This window comes from Lacerta agilis, chromosome 6 (genome assembly GCF_009819535.1).
Source record: "Lacerta agilis isolate rLacAgi1 chromosome 6, rLacAgi1.pri, whole genome shotgun sequence".
Taxonomy (NCBI): Eukaryota; Metazoa; Chordata; class Lepidosauria; order Squamata; family Lacertidae; genus Lacerta; species Lacerta agilis.
In genome coordinates this window covers 3347887-3374009 of record NC_046317.1, presented here as the reverse complement: position 1 = coordinate 3374009, position 26123 = coordinate 3347887, and the positions used below count along the sequence as shown (strand labels likewise).

The 26123-nt window shown below is 44.1% G+C and overlaps 2 protein-coding genes across 2 annotated transcripts in view; one reads left to right on the top strand and one right to left on the bottom strand.

Moving 5' to 3' along the window:
• The first annotated feature begins 3875 nt into the window (after positions 1-3875).
• On the top strand, positions 3876-4572 carry KIAA0040 (KIAA0040 ortholog). The gene has a single exon (XM_033151258.1). It carries the CDS (start codon positions 3989-3991, stop codon positions 4292-4294), a length of 306 nt encoding a protein of 101 aa, XP_033007149.1. The 5' UTR covers positions 3876-3988; the 3' UTR covers positions 4295-4572.
• A 7838-nt stretch (positions 4573-12410) lies between these two features.
• The window catches only part of TNN (tenascin N), a 49460-nt gene continuing 35747 nt past the window's right edge, over positions 12411-26123 (bottom strand). Inside the window, exons 13-14 of the mRNA XM_033151257.1 lie at positions 15908-16071; positions 12411-13591 (exon numbers count right to left, since the gene is read on the bottom strand). Coding sequence (XP_033007148.1) covers positions 13451-13591; positions 15908-16071 — 305 coding nt within the window. The 3' untranslated portion in view covers positions 12411-13450. The remainder of the gene's footprint in view (positions 13592-15907; positions 16072-26123) is intronic.

Sequence of the window (26123 nt, the reverse complement as noted above, 5' to 3'; positions counted from 1 at the left end):
TCATTAAAATGAAAGTCAGTACAATTCAATATAAAGATATAATTAAGTTGCTTAACAGTGTAGACCAGTCATACAATATAATATAATTTTTTAACAGAGCTTCATAGAAGATTAGTTAAACAAGCATGGTTTGTTGATGTGCATATATCCTGTTTTCCATCAACAAAGAAGCCACACAGATCACATAACCTCAGAAATGACCAGCTTTTCTTAACCCAACAGACAGGCTTAATGGGTATTCGTTTCCCCCTCAACAAAGTTCTTAAAACACTGTTGTAGTGGAGATGCGGAAGAAGTGAAGATGGCCTTGTGCAATTAACCCTTCTTCCAAAGCTGACTCCTGCTTCTATTCGTGGAGATGGCCCAGCTGTGGATTGATTGTTTTGCAGACTTAGATCATGGGACACACACACACACACACAGGCCAGGTGATGACAGCTGGGCAATTAAGCCTCACCTCTGGAGCAGATGAAAACCAGAGGGCTCGAGTCCAAGACCCTCTTGGGGTGTCAACACTGTGAGCCCCTCCACTGTAGGCTCGGGTTGTATATATCAGGCATGTCCAACAGGTAGATCGTGATGTCTGTAGTAGATCACTGGTAGATCAGTGGCTCCCCCCAAAGAAACTAAAAAAGTTTGGCTGCCCTAAAAAAAACTCAACATCTTTGCCCTGCACCCCTAAAATGACCTGAACCACCAAAAACAGGGCTTTCCTTCCTAAAAATGTCGCTTTCCTCCTCTCTAAAGAAGCTCAACAAGTTTTATGTGTACCCCAAAAAACAGTTGTTGTTGTTGTTCAGTCGTTCAGTCGTGTCCGACTCTTCGTGACCCCATGGACCAGAGCACTCAAGGCACGCCTATCCTTCACTGCCTCCCGCAGTTTGGCCAAACTCATGCTAGTCGCTTCAAGAACACTGTCCAACCATCTCATCCTCTGTTGTTCCCTTCTCCTTGTGCCCTCCATCTTTCCCAAAATCAGGGTCTTTTCCAGGGAGTCTTCTCTTCTCATGAGGTGGCCAAAGTACTGGAGCCTCAACTTCAGGATCTGTCCTTCCAGTGAGCACTCAGGGCTGATTTCTTTAAGAATGGATAGGTTTGATCTTCTTGCAGTCCATGGGACTCTCAAGAGTCTCCTCCAGCACCATAATTCAAAAGCATCAATTCTTTGACCTGCCAGATCACTGCCAGTTTTTAACTCTGTGAGTAGATCACAGTCTCTTGGAAGTTGGCCACCCCTGCTATATATAATGTGTAAATAAACCTAAACATCATAGTCTCTGCTGTTTCTCATTCTGAGAAAACCAAACCCTGGGTAAGTGCCTGGAACCCCTGGAATCTTACTGCTTGGAGGTTAGGGTGGCATGCAACAATATTTTGGCTGAAATGGGAGTAACCAATTTCCTAAATTTGCACCTATACAGATAGATTAACATATGCACGTTTTATGCAACTATGTGTGGTCTTTGGCGGTGTTGTGTCTCCTCTTTTTTCTCTTACTACTCCAAGCCTGGGATGCAGCTTCTGCATTGTGGCACAGCTCTAAGATAACAAAAGCAAGCAAGCTGAAGGCAACGAAAGCATAGAGGAACAAAACAGACAGGCAAGTTAATCATCTCTGCAAGGAGAAGGTTTTTATTTAGCTGACGCAAACAAAACTCAGAAGCTAAATCCTGTAGAGGTGATTCTGTAGCAACTTATCTTGTAGGGGTTTATCTCTGCCATAACAGTTAAGGTTTGAATGACTGCGGTTCAATCTTAAATGAGAAAACCCAAATTAAAGCTAATTTTAAAAGGGGCAAAGCTCCTTTAAATTGAGAAGAGCCCCAAGCAAACTTGGCAACAGGAAAAGTTACTTTAGCCTGCAATCCTATCATGCATACTTACCTGGGAGTAAGCTTCATTGAACTTGGTGTGGCTTAGTTCTAAGTAGACATCTAGAAGAGTGTGCCTTCAGTAACTCTTGTGTGAATTAACTTTACTGGCTAAGGTTTCAGTTTCTTTAGAGTTCTATTTTAAGTTCATTGTAAAACCAGACAGTAGATTCAGCAATGTGCTAATTTCACCAAGCTAAGCTGCCAAGAAAGTCCCACGTGGTCACATTTGACTTCTAAGGAAAACATCTAGAAATTAGGGGAAAGTTTAAAAACGGAAGTGGAGAGTCAAGAGGGTCATATCTCTCCAAAACAGTGATTGCTTAAAACAAAAATAGTGGAAACTCAGCTTATTTACCCTGCTTAGAAACAGGAGCCATATGAAAAGTTGCAAAACTGCACAGGCTTTGAGTGTAAGAGCTGGGGCAACAGTTGTCCTGGAAGCCCAAGAGCAAGTGACCAAGCCTGAGCCAAGGGTCACAGGAAGTGCAAAAAAAATACCGAAGATATTTGCCCCCTTGACATCCTCTGATGCCTTCTGTTGTTGTTGCTGCTGCTGCTGTTTCCCCTAGGGCTGTTCCTCAGAGCATCATCAGGCTCTGTGTGGTCCATGACAGCCTTCAACAGCAAGTCAGAATCAGTCTGGGAAGGTGGGGGGTGCAGATGTATATACTGTAATTTGTCAAAGCACCCATTGCAGATTTTGCTTAAATGTACAATCTTCCCTCCTAGATCAAACTTGGTTCTGTATGTTTACTGCAGAAGACACCTGTGCCCTGCGCTGATTGGCTTGGAAGCCTCTCTTGGCATCCCTCCTTCACCCCTCCCTGAAGAAATTTATCAAGGTATTTGGATTTTATACTGCATTTTAAAGGGAAAGGGGGGGGGAGAGAGGCACAAACACACATTTAACTGGAAAAAAGTCCATTCAGCCCTTTGAAAACAAAACAAGTCACACTGCCTGCCTGAATCAGGATTTGATTCATCAGTTTGATTCATGGTGGATTTTGAAGGGGTGAGAAGCTAGTTTCAAAATGGGGGGGGGGGAGGGTTTGACTACAGTTATACCTACATGTGGTAAATCACCACCCCCATTTTGTGGCATCATTCACAGGCTATTATTTTTTATATTTTACATTTTATTTTCTTCCACAATGTTTTATTTTGGAATGTTTTATTTAGCATTTTTATGTAAGCTCTAAACTGCTTTGTTATCCCCCCCCCCAAAAAAAATATATATAAAGCGGTATGGAACTGGAAAGAACAATAAAATAATAATAATGAAAAGCAGGTGGGATTTCACCTTTTGTGAGGAGAGGTGAAACCTGCCAGTACTCCTGCAGCCTCCTTGCTGCTTCCAAATGCCTTTTAAAAATGTCCCTAAAATGTCACATCACAAGAGCTGTTGTGATATTGTTGGGACATTGACAGTGGGCCATAGCTGTCTCCAATGGCAGTTGCCATTTTCCCACCCCAGCTGTTGCTTGGACAATGGCATAGTGCCATTCCAGATTATTTGGGGGGGGGACTCCCCTCACCTCCCCCCCCCCCCACCTCCTGAAATTTGCCTCCTACTTTTGAAAAGCAAAAGGAAAGGGGGAAGGAGTGTCATCCCTCCTGTTTAGGCCAGGCTTCCGCCAGTTCCAAAGTTCAGCCCCAGCACTAGCTTATACAAATCTTGAGTTACTGGCCTGCACGAAATAGCTGCTATAACCTTCCCCCCCCCCCGCCTCGATGTCATTCAGCTGCAGCTCCCGCCCTCCGTAGTTATGGGTCAAGGGTTAATGGGAGTCCAACATCTGAAGGCTCCACTGGGTGGTCTTGAGTCAGTCACTGTCTCCCAGCCAACCTACCTCGAAGGGTTGTTGTGAGAATAAACTGAAGAATAAACTTGATTCTCTTAAAGCTGTGGAGTGCCATAATAGCCTTACCAGCAGAGGTCTTTGGCTAATATCTGAAGGGGATACCAATGGCAGCCTTGCTTTACCTTTCATCTCCCACCTGCGCAGGAGCTGGTGAGAGGAATTTGCACACAAGACCCATGTGCTCTGGGCAGCAAGCGGAGACCCAGCGGGCGAGGGGAGTGGCGTAACATCCCACCCGCCCTTCCTCCAGCCATGGAGCAGATCAGTCAGTTTTTCCACTCGATCTGGACTTTCGTCCTCTCCAAACACCAGGAGGGGGTCTACAACACCGTCTGCCTGGCTGTGCTTCTGGGGCTACCCACCCTTGTGCTCCTGCTCGGCATCTTTGTCTGTTGCCACTGCTGTTTCTGTGGCGGTCGGAGGAAGGACAGCGGTAGCTACAGCACGAGTGAGAAGAGGAGAAAGAAGATGAGGAGGAGAAAGAAGGAAGAGGACCTGTGGATTTCTGCACAGCCCAAAGCGCTCATGCTGGAAAAGAGGCCATCTCTGCTGGCCTAGAGAAAGGGAGTGATGGACAGGAGCTTGTGCATGTGTTCACACACACACACACACACACACACACACACACACCTTCTGTTAAAGGTCTCACGTTGCACTTTGGGCCACATAGCCTAAGACTGAGGACAAATCATGCTGGGTCCCTCCCCTTTCAGCACTGACTTTCAGCTTTTCCCTCCCTTTTCCTTTTTATAAAGGTGTTTGGATTGAAGAAGCTATCTTGGCCCATCACCGGGATGATGTGGGGAGTCTTTAGCTGGGCACACATATTTACATGCACACTGCTGAACGCAAACAGGTGGCGCGAGCTAACAGCCATGCCAGCAGACATACCAGTCCAATGTGTACATAATGACTTGCTCGAACAGACTTGCCAGCCCTTTTTGCAGCTAAGGAACAGGTATCTGTGACTCTTAAACAAGCCTTGGACTGGCACTAGCAAACTATGCCCTGACAAACTACCACATGTGCTTATAAACCAGCGCTGTCACCGTATGCGTACCCACAGGGACAGAGGACCTCTTCGAAAGGTTTTATCTGGGCGGTGGCTTTAAGAGGGGATTAGTGGAGTGGGACAAGGCCACCAGTGGCATTTACGCTCAGTTTCTCAAATTGGGTCCCCACTGTTGTTGCACTGCAACTCCCATCATCCCTAGCCCGCGGGGCCAGTGGTCAGAGATAATAGGAGTTGTAGTCCAAGGGGACCCAGTTGTAGTTGTAGTTGGGACCCAGGTTTGAGAAACACTGGCCTTAGGGATCCTCTAGGTTTCAAGGTACTGTAAGTCTTTGTACCACACGCCAGGAGACAAAGTAGAGAAGGCCTTAACACCCTGCTTGTGGGCACCTTGCTTCCTCACTGTTGGAAACGGATGTGGAATTGGACGGACCTTCGCCCTGACAAATGACACGAGTCCCCTAACCCTGATGCCACATTTCACAAATCCACCACAATATCTGCCCAAAAGGCTATAATTAGGTCTTTGTTTACTCACTATTGTTGCCACAGAATTCCATATAACCAAGAATCTCAACTCTTCAGTGGGTTCTAGGTTTCTGGCCCACAGTCTCACGAGTCTGCTTAAATCTTAGGGAGGGGGCCTTGAGCAGGATTTATAGGCAGTGAGGTTCAGCGCCTCCGTCCCTCCCTCTCTTCTTTTTTTCTCTCTCAGCTTTAGAAGTGGTGTCTCCATTTCCGTCTTCATCCCAAAGTTTCTTTTCCTCTCTGATCCTGGACAGAGCTTCTTCCCAGGTTCCACACAGCAGATCAAAGGCTCCCTCAAGCCCATATCTAACTCCCTGGAGTTACTGGCTGTTGCCCTGTGTGTACTTACCTAGGAGCAAGCCCCCTGGATACGGTGGTGGGACTTGATTCTGTGTAAACGTGAATGGGATAGAGCTGTGAAACTCATTATTGTGAGGGCCTCGTACCCATCGGCATATCCAGGAATTTGGGAGAAATTTCAACTTGGGCCAACATTTCAGGTCGCCTGTAGATGGGATGATAATGAATTCCTTCACAAGGCGATTGCTGGTATATCTTTAGATACTCCTAGGAAATCCACCTGCTGATCTGCCCTAGGCTTAAGCAGTGGTGTGACTAACTGCCCTTCTTTCATCAATACTTGTCCTGTGCCTTGTTTTGGTGTATGCATTCCGAGATTCCCTTATGTTGCACAGTTTATGCACACATGCAAAACAAAAAACAAAAAAAGCACCCAACCCATTCAAGCCTTTTATTTAAAAAAATAAATTTATTTAAATGAAACTAACCTGATTATTTATTGTGTCTCAGCCTCTACTTCTCATTTACTGGGTGGGAGAGAAAAGAAAACAGTTTTGTTATTTTACTGGCCGCAGGGAAGCGGTTTGCACAGAGATGAAAAGGGAGCTGAAATGCTTATCTTTTCTTAGCTGAAATCTGATGACAATCACAAAAGCTCTCGTCCACAGATTCAGGCCTGCACAAATTGTAACCTACCAAGCATAACACCCAGTTGTTGTGTGGTGTGCTGGGTGCTTGACACACACACAGGGAATTTGTAGCTTTTTTTTGGTAAGGCAAGTAGTACAGACCTGTGTGGTTCTTGTTAGTCAGCTGTAGTGCCTACAAGTGGGACTGCCAGGCTAAGCAAGTAATGAAGCAGAAGCCTAAACAATTGTTGTTGTTCATTCGTGTCCGACTCTTCGTGACCCCATGGACCAGAGCACGCCAGGCACTCCTGTCTTCCACTGCCTCCCGCAGTTTGGCCAAACTCATGCTAGTCACTTCAAGAACACTGTCCAACCATCTCATCCTCTGTCGTCCCCTTCTCCTTGTGCCCTCCATCTTTCCCAACATCAGGGTCTTTTCTAGGGAGTCTTCTCTTCTCATGAGGTGGCCAAAGTACTGGAGCCTCAACTTCAGGATCTGTCCTTCCAGTGAGCACTCAGGGCTGATTTCTTTAAGGATGGATAAGTTAGATCTTTTTTGCAGTCCATGGGACTCTCAAGAGTCTCCTCCAGCGCCATAATTCAAAAGCATCAATTATTCGGCGATCGGTCTTCTTTATGGCCTAAACAATTACTCAGGAGTAATTCCAACTGAATTCAATGAGACATTCCCTTGTGTGTTTAGGTTTACAGCTACAGGTAGGTAGCCGTGTTGGTCTGCCATAGCACCTTAGAGACCAACTGAGTTTGTTCTTGGTATGAACTTTCGTGTGCATGCACACTTCTTCAGATATTAAGCTCATACCAAGAACAAACTTAGGTTGGTCTCTTAGGTTTACTGCCCTATTATTATTCATTACTTGTAACCTCCCCTATCTAGTTGCCCCAACAGAATATAAAAGAACACACAATAACCAGACATTAAAAGCTTCCCGACACATGGCTGCCTTCAGGTGCCTATGGAAGGTTGTATAATTGTTTATTTGTTCGATGACTGAAGGGAGGGCGCCACTACTGGGAAGGCCCTTTGCTTGGTTCCCTGTAACTTCCCTTCTCACAGTGAGGGAATTGCCAGAAGGCCTTTGCGGATGAACCTTAGTTAAGTGGGGGTCAATTTAAATTGAGTGATGGAGTTAAGGACATAGCTGTTTACTTTGTGAGACTGCTGTGCCTTTTCTGTCACAGTAAATGAAAAAAATACTACAGATGGCCTAGCTTCTAATTAAGAGTGGTTTTCCGTGCTTACTTCCATTGTGTTACCTCACAAAAAGGCACAGATACAGAGATTTTGGATATGTAAAGGTAAAGGGACCCCTGACCATTAGGTCCAGTCGTGTCCAACTCTGGAGTTGCGCACTCATCTCGCTTTATTGGCTGAGGGAGACGGTGTACAGCTTCCGGGTCATGTGGCTAGCATGACTAAGCCGCTTCTGGCGAACCAGAGCAGCGCACGGAAATGCCATTTACCTTCCCGCTGGAGCGGTCCCTATTTATTTGAACTGCTAGGTGGGCAGGAGCTGGGACCGAGCAACGGGAGCTCACCCCGTCGCAGGGATTCGAACCGCTGACCTTCTGATCGGCAAGCCCTAGACTCTGTGGTTCCATGCTTGCTTCCATTGTGTTACCTCACAAAAAGGCACAGATACGGAGATTTTGGATATGTACAGTTACATAAATGTAAGCAGTGAGTCAATTAATTTAGTCAATAAGAGAATTCTTTCCATTCTGGCAGCAATCATTCCAGTGGTTTATTACCAATTTATTGGTGGGTGGAAGACTGCAACCGCTAATCTACCGAGCTCATCCCTGTCATGCGACCAATTCCTGTGCTTTGAAAAAGCTTAGCAACTGGTCAATGGCACTTATATACTGCCTTTGTACTAAGGCACCCAAGGCGGTTCACATTTTTAAAGGACTAAAACAGATGGTACAACTTTTAAAGTTGTTGGGCCAGGGAGGGGACAGTCTGCCTGGAGCAAGCCTTGATGTTGTCTGTGCCTGCCTTCCTCTCCTCCTCCTCCTCCTCCTCACAGGGCAGGTGCTCAGCTGTGGCCGTGCCTAGCACACTGGCATAGTCACAAATCACGACATCAGTGCAACATCACAACAACCACAATGTACGATTCTTGATGTGCTGCAGCAACCCCTGCGCCTGAGTCAAACTGGCCTACTTGCTGTTACAGATCCTCTTCTCTTAGCTTATCTTACAGACATTATTCTAAAGTGTAAAATGTTTTGTCAAAACAGAGCATGTGTGCGGACACCAGCCAACTGACTTAGGCGCCTTTCAGATTCAAGTAACCATGTAAGTTCAGCAGGGTACATTGTCTTCAACCAGATGTGTGCTCCTTTGCACAACACATGAAGAACCCTAGACTAAAACTGCCATTTTATGTTCTGTGTAGATTGGATTTCATAAAGAATTCTAAGAATATAATTTTAAAATCTTTTTATTTATAAGTAATAAGGATCTTCCCATGATTACAGGCTGTGACTAAATTATAAACTTTGCTAGACAATGCGAACTATTTCCGAAAAATTTCAAGATCCACAGTAAGTATCAAAATTGGCAATCATAGAGAAATGCATTTTTTTCCTAACAAGCATAAGTAATTAACCATAAAATAAAATTTAAGCAGAAGGCAGAAGCAAACAAGACAGGTACTAACTTGATTACAGCATAATTTAAAGCTTTTTTTAAACAATTATGTTTCTGTCTGTAAAGAGTTATTTAAAAACAAAACAAGTTAGATACTTGGGACCCTGTATAGTTTTGGTGAAATTTGTGCCTCCCGGACTTCTCAGTATTTGTTATTTAAAGTGTTTTTATAACAGTTTTTGTAGTTATTCATTCTCCCAAAATCTGATAACCATTTTTTTAACTGGAAGTTGAGAAATACTTGTCCAAGACTCTCCTCTGTGTTCCTGGCTCAGCTGGGATTTAAGACCAGGCCACTAGATAGAAATCTAATCATTGACCCACATTTGCTTTCACTGCGACTTGGAACCGATACAACCACTCCCTATATACATAAAATTATAAGGCTGTCGTCGCACAGCCCTCATTAGAGGATCTGTCGTGCTGCACCACAATATGCGTAAAATCAGCTTAGCCGCTGGAGGATATGTAGGGAATCGTCACAATCCCTGATCTGCATGAAGTCGGGGCTGGGAAAGGGAAGGCAGGCTGCACAATAGCAGTGCCCATGGCATGGGACTGAGAAGGAAGGGACACTAAGAGGGGGAAACTGGTGGTTGAAAACAGCATAAGTTTGAGTAAAGCAGTGGTGGAAAGACAATGAGAGGGAAATGGTGGTTTTAAACAACAGCAGAGGTATGAATAAAGCAGGGATGGAGAAAAACTGAGCAGGAAAATGTGGCAGTTTTAAACAGTGGCACAAGTTTGAGCAGAGTGAGGAAGGAGTACCAGTGAGGAGAAAAAAATAGCATTTAAAACAAAATTTGAAAACTATGAGAAAGGAGTTGGGAAAAGCTCTGCTGTGTTAGCTTCTGGGTTGAACCCATCTCTGCTATTTCTCCTTGTTAAACACACAGGTTTGTTTGTGATTTAAAGAGCAACCCTTCAGTGTACATCTATCCCTGCTGACTCAAACTTCTGCTGATGTTTAAAACCACAATTTTCACCCCAATCTCTCTCCATCTCTGCTTTACTCAAACTTCTGCTATTGTCTGAGTGCAATGAGAAGGACACTGCCAGGGGGGGGGGGGGATGGCTATTTCCCCTCTTCCATTCCTCATCTGCCTCATGTGAGAAAGATAAAGGATGTGGAGCCCTCACATATTTCATAGCACCGTCATACAGCCTACTTGCTATATGAGGCAAATATGAACATGAAGTTCCACATTTAATTTAGAAGAGGTTTTCATTAACAAGCAAACACCCACGTATGTGCAACGTCCATCAACTGAAGTTAAGCTTCTCTAACTAAACAATTAGGTAGAATAAAGGTACGAAGGTTATCATGATGTAGGAAGGGGAAGGGGGAACATGAGAGGAAATGGGGAAATGCGAAAGAGATTGCGAAAAAGGAGGGAGTATGAGGGGTGGAATGGCACTGGAGATGAAAGCAGGGACATGAAAGGTTCTGAAGCATAAGAGGGGATGGAGAGCCAGTGTGGTGTAGTGGTTGAGAACGGTAGACTTGTAATCTGGGGAACCGGGTTCACGTCTCCACGCCTCCACATGCAGCTGCTGGGTGACCTTGGGCTAGTCACACTTCTTTGAAGTCTCTCAGCCCCACTCACCTCACAGAGTGTTTGTTGTGGGGGAGGAAGGGAAAGGAGAATGTTAGCCGCTTGGAGACTCCTTAAGGGGAGTGATAAAGCGGGATATCAAATCCAAACTCTTCTTCTTCTTCTTCATAAGAGAAGGTGAAAAGGATGCTTAATAGTTGCAATATACAGGCAACCCCCATTTTAGGTGCAACCGATACGTGTGCAATCACACACATAGCTCCGAACCCGGAAATGACCCAGAAACGTAATAAAAGATATCACTAAAAGGACAGAATGGGGGCGGAGTGGGGTGTTTCAATTGCATGCAATTTCACGCAAGCGCACAATGACCCAGAACGCAACCCTGCTCAAGTCGGAGGTTGCCTGTATGGAAGGTGAAAGATGTGGGACATTGCAGTCAAACATAACTATGCACAACTGCTAGTTAGTGCAAGGAGGGGGAAAGGACTACAGAGTTGTATTGCTAGATAGACTCAGCTAGGTCACATCAGGAAATGGAGGAAGTAAACCCTTTCTACTTCCTCTTTCTTTCTCTCTCTCTCTCTGTGTGTGTGTGCATCATGTAGCAAGATGGAGATGTGTGAGCTTGCTCCAAAGGTTACAGCACATGTCTGGAACTATATTCTGTATTTTCTATGCACGGGTATCTTGCCTGTACTGTATTATGTTTGTGGCTGCATGGAACACGGCATGACTTAGACCTTGAATCTGTTAAGTAAAGTATTTAAAACTTAAAGGTGTGTGGTCTGCTCACTGCAAGAGGGGTAGAAAGAGGTCCACTGCTGTGTGCACAATCTATAGTCCTAACGCTGTACTGCAGCTTAACTTTTGTGAGTTTAATCTCTGCTGCTGGGGCTCTCTGTATGCTAGCCCCAAATTCTGAATCCAGACACCCAGCTGATTCTTTTGTTTATCCACATGCGCAAGTCCTCAGGGAATCGTGTAGTAAATTCCTTCAGATGATGCACAAGATTCCCCTGGGGGTGGTTTGTGTACAAGGAGGTTGCAGAAAAAGAGTGCAAAGGAGGTATAGACACGAAAGCGGCGGTGAAAACAGGTGTGCAAAGCAGGACTGCAGAACAGAAGAGAGAAGTGGCTTCGGAAATGGTATTGGGAAGGTGAAAAATGAGCTTAGCAGTTGAATAGGGTGGGAAGGAGAAGCTGGAGGGGGTGAATGTGTTGGTGAGCAGAACAAGTAGGAGTTCACCCCCTAGTAAAGCATATATACAGGTGAAACTTGAAAAATTAGAATATCGTGGAAAGATTCATTTCTTTCAGTAATTCAACTTAAAAGGTGAAACTAATATATGAGATAGACTCATGACATGCAAAGTGAGATATGTCAAGCCTTTGTTTGTTATAATTGTGATGGTTATGGTGTACAGCTGATGAAAACCCCCAAATTAACAATTTCAACTTTGGGGTTTCCATCAGCTGTACGCCATAATCATCGCAATTATAACAAGCAAAGGCTTGACTTTGCTTGTCATGAGTCTATATCGTATATTAAACTCCAGTAGCTAATGAAAACAATTGCTTACATAAATGGACTTTTCCACGATAGTCTAATTTTTCAAGTTTCACCTGTACAACATTAGAAATATTGACTTGCTATAGGCCCCTTTTTAGTCATACTTGAAATCAACATTAGGTGGTGCTATAACTAAAGTTTTACACATGGCTTGGCAAACTTATGTCAGGGCTGAGTCACTTCAGGCTGCGGACAGAGGCTTAAAATGACTGCATAATGCTTCTCCATAGCACAATATCTCTGCGCATAGAAAACTACATGTCTGGGAGGAGTGTTCCCCTTAGCCAGGCATTTGGGGCAGGAGGATATGGAGGAACATTCCATGATAGAAGTCCCACTTGTAGTATGAAATGGTACTTACTACAGAAACAATTTCTCAAGCGAAAAGAGGGGGGTGGGAGAAAAGGGGGGTGAAACAATTCCTCACATGGGAATAGAGCCAAAGAACAAGAGCGAACAGGGGCAACGCATTCTGCTTTGCTGCTTGAGGTGAAACGGGAACGGTCCCCGCTGAAGCCTGCCTCATCTGTGTTGTGCAGCAATGAGATCTCACATGCTCTGTGAGATCTTGCAATATTTCAGTGAGATCATGTGAAATTTGGTGAGATCTAGCCAGAAACCAGTGCTGCTGGTGGTGGTGCCAGGATAGGGCCCCACCTCATGGTCTTTTGCCACTTTTGAGGCACTTGCCTCACCTTCCCTCATGGACAGGGTCGGCCCTGAAAAAGAGCAAATGGAAAGCTGGAAAGGTCATGTTTCATGTAGGAAAGGCGTCTCTGAGATGCAACCAACCTCATCATTCTCAGCAGCGCTTGAGAGTTTGATACTGTTGGCTTTTGGCGACTTGGCAATTGTCTTGCAGGGAGCACCATGGATAGGAAAATATGTTAAGTTAGCACCTTGGGTTTTGCAAAGCTACACCTCAGAAATCAGAGCACAGCAGGCCAATCAGGCCCTTGTTGAGCGGAATAAGCAAAGCCACCTGAGAGAGATAGCAAAGAAGGAAAAGAGATGGTGTGGTGACTTCTTTGTTGTCTCTGGCAAGGAAAAGCAAGATCCTGCTGTGCGGGAAGCTGGGTGGCAAGAAGCCCATTGCTTGTCAAGAACACGGAACAATTGGAGGGCTGAAACGGGCCCTCCTGATCCATGGTAGCTGTCAGAACCAGAGGGCACTACAGGAAGACGGAGTGTCGATAGACATGGCTCTCCACAAGAAGAATTTCTGAACCAGCCCTTAGTCTCCTACCTTATTCTTTTCAAATTGCTCTCACAGTGCAGTGCAGGTTCTGTGCTGATCCCAACCAATTAAACCAGATAATTCTTCTGAGGAAGCCTGTAACCAGTTGCATGCGATTATAAATTTCCTAAAATAAGCAACCCAAGGTTACATGATAATGCACTGCCATGTTTCACTTGACAAGCACCACGTTTCCTCCATTTCAAACCCTGGGTTCCTTCACTGCTAGAGATCTCCTTTTTCTACCCAAGATTGGCTCAAAGCCGTGGGAGCGTGGACGGAACTTCATCTCAGTGAAAGGGATGGAGAACAAGTGGCCTTTCCATGGCTCCCAGTTAATTCCCTGGAAAGAGAAAAAGTAGCTAATTAAGCACCACATAGGAACAAAGGACGCTGCCCTGAGCTATACCAAGTCAGGCCACTGCCTGGCTGTGGTTGTCTGGGGCTTCAGACAAGAGTCTTTTCCAGCTCTTAACTGGAAACACCAGGAATTAAACCTGGGGTCTTTTGCATGCCAAAGAAACTTCTTGGCTCTGTGGGCAAAAATTTAAACTCCTGCCCATGTTTATAGTAGAAATAATATCATTTCAACCATATTACAGGTGAAACTCAAAAATTTAGAATATCGTGGAAAAGTCCATTTATGTAAGCAATTGTTTTCATTAGCTACTGGAGTTTAATATATGAGATAGACTCATGACATGCAAAGCGAGATATGTCAAACCTTTGTTGGCTATAATTGTGATGATTATAGTTACAGGTGGGTAGCCGTGTTGGTCTGCCATAGTCAAAACAAAATAAAAATTTATTTCCAGTAGCACCTTAGAGACCAACTAAGTTTGTTCTTACCCACCTGTAACTGGAACTATGGAAGGCACCACACTGAGCCGCATGAAATGGAAGCTCATACCAAGAACAAACTTAGTTGGTCTCTAAGGTGCTACTGGAAAGAAATTTTTATTTTGTTTGTGATGATTATGGCATACAGCTGATGAAAACCCCAAAGTTGAAATTATTAATTTGGGGTTCTCATGAGCTGTACGCCATAATCATCACAATTATAACAAATAAAGGCTCGACATATCTCGCTTTGCATGTCATGAGTCTATCTCATATATTAGTTTCACCTTTTAAGTTGAATTACTGAAAGAAACGAACCTTTCCACAATATTCTAATTTTTCGAGTTTCACCTGTACTGTTATGGCCTATAACAACCTAATGGATTAGAGCCAGTCCCCAAAACCTTTCAATAGGTGTTGATAAACTGCCACGCACCCCGTCTTGAAGTGATGAGCACGCTTAGGAGTTGTGCATGTGAGCTGTGCCGAAGGCAAGCTGAGGGCTAGCTTGGCAAGAGCTCTTTTTATTGGCAGAAAATGCAGAACCAGTACACAGTACATTTCGGACTGTGCCCTCTGCAAACCCACAAGGTCTCGGGATAACATCAAGTTATTTCGGTACCTGTTTCCCACAGCATCCTTTTCCCCATGAGCAAGGTTTAATGAAAGCAGACAAAGGTCACGGACAGGGCACGGCAGACCGCTAAGGAAGCGAAAGGTGAAACAGGGCAGGACGTTTCCATCTATACACCATCAATGAAACTCTCTCCCGGTACAGATCAGAATGCCCCCACATTATACCAGGCACCAGCTGTAGGTCTTCAGAGCACAGGTGAAGAACCTCTGTTTGTTTAACTGTCTAAAACGTTTCCTGCTCCTCTGGCTTGAACACTGATGTCACATCCTATTGTTATCATGTATTACTGGGAACTGTGGTTTTAATTTCTCTTTTATGCTGCGTTTTATGAATGTTGTTAGCTATTCTGTATGAGGAAGGGTGGAAAGAGGAGGAGGTGGAAGAAAAGTGTGCAATACTTTTGAGCATAGTAATTCTGGGTGATCAAAGCATTTCACATACACGGTCTTGCAACCTAGCAAGGTAAAGGTAAAGGGACCCCTGACCATTAGGTCCGGCCGCAGACAACTCTGGGGTTGTGGCGCTCATCTCGCTTTAGTGGCCGAGGGAGCCAGCGTTTGTCCGCAGACAGTTTTACCGGGTCATGTGGCCAGCAAGACTAAGCCACTTCTGGCAAACCAGAGCAGCGCACGGAAACACCGTTTACCTTCTCGCCGGAGCAGTACCTATTTATCTACTTGCACTTTGACGTGCTTTTGAACTGCTAGGTGGGCAGGAGCTGGGACCGAGCAATGGGAGCTCACCCTGTCACAGGGATTCGAACCACCAACCTTCTGATCGGCAAGCCCTTGGCTCAGTGGTTTAAAAGAAGAAGAGTTTGGATTTGATCTCCCGCTTTTCACTACCCGAAGGAGTCTTAAAGTGGCTCCCATTCTCCTTTCCCTTCCTCCCCCACAACAAACACTCTGTGAGGTGAGTGGGGCTGAGAGACTTCAAAGAAGTGTGACCAGCCCAAGGTCACCCAGTAGGCGCTTGAAAAAAATAGCAAGCACACCTGATATATAAAAGGAGAACCATACAGCAGGTGTGGGGGACCTGCAGCCTTCCAGGTGTTGCTGACTACAACTACCATCAGCGCCACCCAGCATGGCCAATGGCTAGGGATGATGGGAGTTGTGGTTCAGCAGTTTTTGGAGGGCCAAAGGTTCCCCACACCTGCTGGGCAGAGTGCGTAGTACTCACCTCACTGTGCTTGTCTTCGCCATATTTGCCATTCAGATTGGCCAAGTGGCAGTTCTTGTACCACCAGCCGCCGTGGTGTGTGATTGCGCAGTTGCTGAGAGCGATGTCGCTGTCCCTGTCCCAGGTGGTGAATTTCCAGCCGTTGTGGTAAGTCATGGCGTCCCCTGAATTGGGGGAAGAAAGGCAGGATTAGGAACACGGGGATCCTGGCTTCATTAACACCTGAGTGCACCTGGGTACCTGAAATAAGAGCTGCGAAAGCCTACCTAGAGGAATCAGAAATACAAGGGAACTTTTCTCAAGGGCCAACATGCAGATACACAACTACTGCTAAAAGGAGAGAACACAAATGGCCAACTATACAAGATTTGTGTCAGCATTGGCTTCTCCTATGAAAATGTGCAGCTTAGATGGATGCTGGAAATATAGTCAGCTCATAGTGGACTTTATTCACTGCTAGTGATCCTGCATGATTATACAGATATACTGCAAGTGAATTATTAAAAGTATTATAGGGAATTTGCTACTGCAGGATTCTGTAATGGCCCCTTTTTGTTCTTCTGAGCTGGGCATACTTCTGAGTAGACATACCTCAGACTGCACAGTTAAAGGAGTAACTAATAATGAAGTGAGTACTTTTTTCCTCCTAAAAAGTAAGGGGAAATATCTGTGCGTCTTATGGAGCAAATGGTGGTCCCTGGAGCTGAATTGCCCAGGGACCAAAAGAGGATCATGCTTTTTATTTTACACAGAGAAAAGGGAGTGTTGAAAGGACCCTGCTCAGCAGCTGATCAGCAAGAGATCAGGAGAGAGATAAGAGTCCCTGGCTCCCTTTCGGCCCCGCCCCCCTTGCCCAGGCCTCCATTGTTGAATGTGCTGCAGAGGGAGGTTGTTTGTTTCCCCAGCGACATGTGACTGGCTGATTAGATTATCTGTCTGGAAACTGTAGAAAAGGCTCCCTTTCCTTTAGAAGCTGCAGAAATGTGAGTTGAACCCCATAAAAATGGGGCTTTTCCTCTTTGCTTTTCCCCCTTTGCAAAAAAAGCTGCAAAACTTTTAGCTGATCCTCAAAAAAACAGGGCTTTTAGAAGAGGAAAACCAGAAAAATATTTTTTTTCTTGTTTCCTCCTCTAAAAATGAGGTGCGGCCTATGGTCCGGTGAGCCCTATGCAGCGAAAAATACGGTAAATAGCTGGTAATAAATCTCTTCATAGCACCTACCACTGAGGCACCAAAAGGTATCCCTTCTGGCAGAGTGGCTTTTTGGAAGTTGAGAAATCATTACACTGATGAAGTCAACAAACAACTGGAGTATGAGAAGGGTGGCAAATATGCTTTTCTGTCAATATGCTATATCACCTAAAGGTAAAGGTAAAGGTACCCCTGACTGTTAGGTCCAGTCGAGGACGACTCTGGGGTTGCGGCACTCATCTCGCTCTATAGGCCGAGGGAGTCGGCGTTTGTCGGCATACAGCTTCCGGGTCATGTGGCCAGCATGACAAAGCCGCTTCTGGCGAACCAGAGCAGTGCACGGAAACGCCGTTTATCTTCCCGCCAGAGCGTTACCTATTTATCTACTTGCACTGCGTGCTTTCGAACTGCTAGGTTGGCAGGAGCAGGGACCGAGCAACGGGAGCTCACCCCGTCACAGGGATTCGAACTGCTGACCTTCCAATCGGCAAGCCCTAGGCTCTGTGGTTTAGACCACAGCACCACCTGCATCCCTCACTATATCACCTACAAAAGGGAATAATGATTTTGGTTGAAAGGGCAAAGCAAAAATATTACTGGCTCCTTAAGTGCCAAGGTCATACTCAATTTATGCATAAAATTTATGTTGTCTGTGCTAGTATTGTCGCTACACATACTGCCACTTACGTATATAAGGTGGGAGTATCTATAAAACCACACCTCTATCTCTTTGTACACAGGTCATAAAGTGATTTCATGGGGAAGAATTGCAAAGAAAGCTGTGTTGCTTTCTATAAGACTATACTGTTAAACCAGCCTTCTCCAACCTGGCGCCCTCCAGCTGTTTTGGACTACAGCACCATGTGCTGGCTGTGGCCAATGAGTGCTGTGGCCCAGAAGAGCAGGAGAGCTCCAAGTCAGCACATAAACTCTACCTCTCTTTCAAATCAGAACCAGTGAAGGCCGTGAAGGTCCTGTGTGAGTGCCTGGAGGCGGTTGGAGGATGGATGGCGGCTAACAGATTGAGGTTGAATCCTGACAAGACAGAAGTACTGTTTTTGGGGGACAGGAGGAGGGCAGGTGTGGAGGATTCCCTGGTCCTGAATGGGGTAACTGTGCCCCTGAAGGACCAGGTGCGCAGCCTGGGAGTCATTTTGGACTCCCAGCTGTCCATGGAGGTGCAGGTTAATTCTGTATCCAGGGCAGCTGTCTACCAGCTCCATCTGGTACGCAGGCTGAGACCCTACCTGCCCGCAGACTGTCTCGCCAGAGTGGTGCATGCTCTAGTTATCTCCCACTTGGACTACTGCAATGTGCTCTATGTGGGGCTACCTTTGAAGGTGACCCGGAAACTGCAATTAATCCAGAACGCAGCAGCTAGACTGGTGACTCAGAGCGGCCGCTGGGACCACATAACACCGGTCCTGAGAGATCTGCATTGGCTCCCAGTACGTTTCCGAGCACAATTCAAAGTGTTGGTGCTGACCTTTAAAGCCCTAAACGGCCTCGGTCCTGTATACCTGAAGGAGCGTCTCCACCCCCATCATTCAGCCCGGACACTGAGATCCAGCGCTGAAGGCCTTCTGTCGGTTCCCTCACTGCGAGAAGCAAAGCTACAGGGAACCAGGCAGAGGGCCTTCTCGGTAGTGGCACCCGCCCTGTGGAACGCCCTCCCGTCAGAAGTCAAGGGAATAAACAACTACCTGACATTCAGAAAATACCTGAAGGCAGCCCTTTTTAGGGAAGTTTTTAATGTTTGATATTTTCGTATTTGATTTCTGTTGGAAGCCGCCCAGAGTGGCTGGGGAAATCCAGCCAGATGGGCGAGGTACAAATAATAAATATTATTATTATTATTATTATTATTATTATTATTATTATTTAGATTCTGTCCATTTTAACACCTGACAAGTTAGTTAGCTCCACCCAGTGAAAGGTGTCTCACTGCTTCTGTGTCCAGTGTCAAGACGTGATACTGCAAGCCAAACAACGTTTTCCTTACCAGCCGTGCCTCTGTACTTCCCCACGGAGAGCTTATATCGATCCCTGCTGGAGCCCACCTGGAAGAGGTCATAGACAGCGTAGGCAGACTCATTGTGCGTTCGTAAATCCACCCTCAGTTCACAGGGAACAGGGGCGCTACTGGTGAGCTGATGCAGTTTTTCAAGGCCTGAAAGAAACATTCCAGAGTAAGTTTGCAGACAACCACAGTTCCAATTGTCCGTGGCCAGTAAGAAATATTCCCAGGCGACAAGGCCAGGAAGTTTTCGTGACAAAGCTAGGTCTATAAATGTCAGTCCCCTTCCTGGATCACTGCCTTGTCGTGGTGAAGGGGCTTGAATAACTCAGGGAAGCTATGGACAGGTCATAGTGGAGAGTTTTGACCCAACGTGATCGACCTGGAGGAGGAACCGGCAAGCCACTCCCAGTATCCCTGCCAAGAAAACTCCATGGACAAAGACAACAGCCATATAAAAGTTATGACACTGGCAGGGGCGTAGCAAGGTAAATTGGTACCCGGGTGCAAAAAAATTTTTGTCACCCCCCCCCCAGGCATGGGAAGGTCAGGTGGTACCCGGTGCGGAAAAATTCTTGTCAACCCCCCATTGATTCCCCCTCCCCAAAAAATGGTTTTTTAAGTTATTTCATATTTTTTTTTACAAAGGAATAATAACAAGTAATAATTTTTTTAAAAAACAACTTTTATTTATATCCCACCCTCCCCGGCCAAAGTCGGGCTCAGGGTGGCTAACACCAGATACATAACATTGGTATAAAATCAAACAATAATTAAATTACCTCCTAAAAACATCTCAAAATCAAATTAAAGTCTAATTAGATGGCTATCCACAGGGTTAGGGTTGGGAATAGTAAAGTGTTCTCTGAACTGAAATTTCAGCCTTCACAGCATAGGAAAACAGCCAAGTAAACAGCTATTTTGGTGGAGGAGGGTGCCGGTCAATGGCGGACGGGAGTCTGACGGCTCCGTCCTCCGACAGGCTTTAGGGACTTCCGTGCCTGCGCCACGGGTCCCTTAAAGCCACGGGAAGAGCGTCCCGTGGACCTGAGCTTCGTGGGTCCCAGACGTGCCGTCTCCGTTCCCGATTTACCCTCGTAAGGGGAGAATCGGGCGAGCGGAGCGCCGGCACGGGACTGAAGAAGCGTCTGCCTGCGGAGGATCAAAGCAGCGATCCCGCCAGACTCGAGCACCCGGCACTTCCTGCATAGAGACTTCCAAAGAAACTCTGTAAGTTAAAAATTGGATCATTTTTACAAGATTTAAGAGCACTGCTTGCAGAGGAATTGTGAAAGGAAGCCTGTTCCCTTTGAACTGTTTGCGCGAGCTTGGTAGCGCTAAAAGATCAAAGCCGCGACTAACGGAAAAGTTTTGCGAACTTTTTAAAAGTTGATTAAAAGTTATTTAAAGGATGCTTAAAGACTTAAAAACAGTTGATATGGCAAAAGAAGATGCCCCTCACCCTCTGGATTAGGATTCCGGGTCAGTAGTGGGCTGTAATACATTGTTGCCATTTTTTCTTTGTTGGTGTTTCAGTGACTGTTTACCAGTGGAGATATTTGGACTTTTTTGTAACCAGTTACAAGCTACTTTGTGGACTTTGGTGGTAACACTGCAAGCTAGGAACTGTGACTGGCTTGGGCTATCTGAAAATAGACTCTTCTTGGCTTTAAGGAATTTATATTTTGGAAAATCAAAACTCTTTGCCTAAAAGTTGGACTTTCAGGACTGGTGTGGGCTCCTGGCTCAGCAGCCTCTTTGTTCTCAGGACTGAGCTGCTGGCCACCTGGTGTTTATCTTTGGGACTGTTGGCCTTCTGCTGTGAATGTCTGAGATTGTTACTACAGAAACTGGAGTGACCTTGAGATTACAGCTGCAGAGCCCACAAGGAATGGAACTTAGATCTAAAGGAACTGGCTCTGAAAAAAGAAAAGGCTCTGTTTCCCTTACTCTACAGGAACAAATGGAGAAACTAGTTGTCAGCGTTGCAGAGATTGCAGCAGGATTGAAAAGCGTGACTGATGGATTGAAGCAAACACAAGACCAAGTTTCCTCAGGAAATACAGCAGTGAATTCAGCAATAGAAAAATTACAAGCTGATATAAAAGCTGATATTAAAAATTCTACGCAGACCCTAGAAAAATCTATTGGACAAATTGAGGAGAACGTAAGGAAGAACAGAGAAGAGATTAATAGGATTGGGCAAGAGGTGGCCACCCTGAAAAAGGACTCAGAGGAAATTAAAGTGGTCAAGGAAAAAATAAAAAAGGTGGAGGAAAAACTAGACAACTTAGATTTGGAACAGATAGAGAATATTGGAACACGACAGAGGTCTGTGGAAGAGTCCCTTGCGTTTCTGCAACTACATCAAAGAGAGGGCAACATCCGCCTAAGAAATCTTCCAGAAGTGGAAGGGGAAGACTTAAAAGACTACATAGTGAAGCTATTCTCAGGATTTTGGGAGATAGAAGAAATTAACGTCTCAGCGCGCATAGTGAAGGCCTTCAGATTTGGTCCAAGAGGTTCCAGAGGAAAGAAAAGTAACAAAACAGTCAGTGACTGTTTGATTGTGTGTCACGATCGACACGATAGAGATTTCTTTCTGGATTGCCATTACAGAAATAACCTGGTGGTAGAGCAGAATAAAGTAATTTTTTATAAGGACATCCCCAGATTTTTCCTCGACAAAAGAATTCCTTACAACGACTTGACAACTGAGCTTAGAAAAAGGAAAATCCCCTTCAGTTGGGAATTCCCAGAAGGCCTGGCATTCACGTTTGAAGGAAAAAAGATAAGAATAAGGTCCCTGGCGGAGAAACAGAAGTTTTTGGACAAGCACCTGGAACAATTTAAAGGCACACCACTCGACCCAGCACAATTTTACAGGTTCCCAGAGGTACTCCCACCACCGCCGGGACCACCACCAAGTCTACCAAGTCCAGGCAAGGATCCAGAGGAAGGTAAGAAAGGAGAAGCAACTGGAGGAGAAGATTAGAGAAAGGAAAATGGCGCTCAAGTTGATGACATGGAATGTCCGGGGATTGAACCAGAGACCAAAGAGACGCAGAGTGTTTTATAGCATAGAAAAGAAGAATTTGGACATAATATGTTTACAGGAAACCCACATAGTTCGGCGTCACAGAAGATTGTTACAGAACAAAAAATTAGGCCAAGAATTTATATCATCGGACAAGGTCAAGAAGAGAGGAGTAGTGATTTATGCAAAGGAGAAATATAGCCCAAGACAGCTATTTAAAGATGAAGAAGGGAGATATATCGCAATTGAAATTAACGTACAAGGCGAAAAATTTTTAATTCTGGGACTCTATGCACCAAATGATGGAAAGTCAATTTTTTACAAAAAAATCCATGACTTGCTGTTGGATTATTTGGACTATAAGGTAGTTTGCCTTGGAGACTTTAATGGGGCAGTTTCCACATTAATGGACAGATCTCAAAGAACAAAATTAACAAATGATGGGAAACTCCCAAAGACTTTTTTTGAAATGGTGGACAATTTGAATCTGTTAGATGCTTGGAGATTAAAAAACCCCACAGAAACAGAGGCAACGTACTTTAGTGAATCTCAGCAGTCATGGTCGAGGATAGACTACGTCTGGATCTCGAATGAATTGGCTCCAAAATTACAAAAAGCAGAAATCGGTCCTAAAACGCTTTCAGATCACAATCCGGTACAGGTAAATCTAAAAATGATTTCCAAGGACTCTTTTAGGTGGAGAATGGATGATGCATTGATGAGAGATACCAAGCTAGTAGAAAGAGCGGCGAAAAAGATGAAAGAATATTTTCAAATTAATTGGAACTCAGATGTGGAGAAAAGGACTGCCTGGGATGCAAGTAAGGCGGTAATGAGAGGATTCCTCATTAGTGAAAAGGCAAAAAAGAAGAAACAACAAAGTGTAGAGATGGAGAGATTGTTGAAATTAATCAAAGAAAAGGAAAAAGAACTAAGAGGACATCCTAGATGTGCTAAAATTCAAAAAGAAATCAAATATTTGCAATCCCAATATGCCAATATTATGAATCAAGATATCGAATGGAAAGTGAAAATGATGAAACAAAGAACATTTGAATCTGCAAATAAATGCGGAAAACTACTAGCTTGGCAATTAAAGAAAAGACAAAAGGCAAATGTCATCAGCAAATTGGTAGTAAATGGAAAAAATGTAGAGAAACCGGAGGAAATCAGATGGTGTTTTCAGAGATTCTATAAACAACTGTACAAGGAGGAGAAGATAGATGACGCAGAGATAGACCGATTCCTGGAGAAGAATGGATTGCAAAAGGTCCCAGAGGAAAAACTAACAACTCTCAACCACCCAATAACGACACAAGAAATAGAAGATGCAATAAACAACATGCAATTGGGGAAGGCTCCAGGACCGGATGGATTAACAGCAAAATATTACAAGACATTGAAAGACTGGCTATCACAGCCGTTAAGAGAAACTTGCAATAGAATACTAGAAGGAGATAGGGCACCAGAGACGTGGAAAGAAGCCTTTATCACACTGATCTTAAAACCAGATACTGATAAGACTTTAATGAAAAACTATCGTCCAATATCCCTTTTGAATGTGGATTATAAAATCTTTGCAAATGTTTTGGCTACAAGGTTGAAAAGAGTGTTGAAAGATTATATACACAGAGACCAAGCAGGTTTCTTGCCAGGAAGGCAAATAAGTAATAATACGAGGATTATTGTGGACATTCTAGAAAAACTGGAGAGAGACATTAACACAGATGCAGCACTATTGTTTGTTGATGCAGAGAAAGCTTTTGACAAAGTATCTTGGACATTCATGAAAAAGAATTTGGAAAAGATGGGAGTTGGAGAAAAATTTTTAAATGGCATAAAGGCCATCTATACAGAACAAAGAGCTAAAGTTATTGTAAACAGTGTGATATCGGAGGAGATTGAAGTAGAGAAAGGAACAAGACAAGGGTGCCCTATCTCCCCTTTACTTTTTATCACGGTCCTGGAAGTCCTTCTAAATATGATTCGGAAAGATAAACAGACAAAAGGAATCAAAGTGGGAGAGAAGGAATACAAATTACGTGCCTTCGCGGATGATTTGATGCTATCCCTGCAAGAACCAGAAGGCAGTGTCCCCAGAGCCTTGGAACTAATTGAACAATTCGGACTTGTAGCTGGCTTCAAATTAAATAAGCAGAAAACCAAAGTTCTAGGTAAAAATATGAGTGCAGAACAGATCCAAAGAATTCAAGAAGCCACCGGCCTCAATTTTGTTAAATCCGTAAAATATCTAGGTATCAATCTCACAAGTAAGAACTTGAACCTGTATAGGGACAATTATGAAAAACTGTGGATGGAGATAAAAAAAGACATGGAGATTTGGACAAGACTCAAACTGTCGTTAATGGGAAGAATAGCAGTGGTTAAAATGAATGTCCTACCAAGGATGCTGTTCTTATTCCAAGCCATACCAATTTTGGATAAATTAGACTGTTTCAAAAAATGGCAAAAGGACCTATCGAAATTTATATGGCAGGGCAAAAAGCCTAGAATAAAATTTAAGATTTTAACAGACTCTAAAGACAGAGGAGGCTTTGCCCTGCCGGACTTAAGGCTTTACTTTGAAGCTGCGGCCTTTTGCTGGTTAAAGGATTGGTTTAAACTAGACAATGTTGATGTGTTGGACTTGGAGGGACACGATAATATGTTTGGTTGGCACGCATACCTTTGGTATGACAAAGCTAAAATCCACAGAACTTTTAAGTCGCATATTGTGAGAAAATCCTTATATCAGGTTTGGACTAGATACAAAGACCTGTTTGAGAGAAAGACGCCTAGATGGATCTCCCCAGTGGAGGCCAAGGCATATAAGAGACCGAACATGTCTGCAAACTGGTTAAGATATATGGACATACTGCAGCAGGAAGGGGACTCTTTAAAGCTAAAAAGCTATGATCAAGTAAAAAGCCAGGTCCCCGACTGGCTGCACTATTACCAGGTTTATGAAACATTTAAAATGGACAAAAAAATTGGTTTTCAAGTAGAAAAATCAAAACTGGAAACAGAACTGATAGAATCGAATTTTAAAAACCTTTCCAAAATGTATAATCTTTTGCTAGAGTGGCATACAAAAGATGAACTGGTTAAATCTTCAATGATAGATTGGGCAAAAGATGTCGGACATAATATCATGATGGATGACTGGGAGAGATTGTGGCAAAAAGGTATTAAATTTACTGCTTGTCATGGATTAAGAGAAAATATAATGAAAATGGTTTATAGATGGTACTTGACACCAGTTAAGATTGCTAAGATGAATACCAAAATGTCAGATGTATGTTGGAAATGTAAACATGCGAAAGGTACCTTTTTTCATATGTGGTGGTTGTGCCCAGTGGTAAGTGCCTTCTGGGACAAGATTTATAATGAGCTTAAGAAGGTAATGAAAGTTACCTTTTGTAAGAAACCAGAGGCATTTCTCCTGAGCATAACCAATGAAGAGATACCCAGTCAGGATAGAGTGTTTTTTATGTATGCCACAACAGCAGCTAGAATTTTATTGGCAAGAACATGGAAAGGTGAAGAGATACCAACGGTGGAGGAATGGCAGATGAAGATGATGGAATATATGGAACTCGCTGAACTGACCGTCAGAATCCGAGACCAGAGGGAGGGGAAGGCGTCGCAGGAGTGGAGAAAATTCAAAGACTATTTGGTTAAATCAGTTAAACTGAATATTTGAGCAGAATTAAATAGAATGTCGGCTTTGGTAGATATGTATTAGATATGAATGGTAAGAGGAATTGTTGTTATGTGAAAGATGTATGTGTCAAAATATGTTAAGATAGGTCGTTAAGATAAGATACATAGCTATTGAGATATTTGACTAAAAGAAAGCTAAGTATATTAAAATTTGGGTAAAAGTGAATTGAACAATATATAAAGCTACCTTGAAGAAGTATATGTTTTTTGAAGACAGTGGAGGGAATGGGGGAAGTCCCCAAACAGAG

What these genes read in the sequence shown, in the direction of transcription:
- KIAA0040 (XM_033151258.1), top strand. Translation starts at nt 3,989, where the DNA reads ATGGAGCAGATCAGTCAGTTTTTCCACTCGATCTGGACTTTCGTCCTC.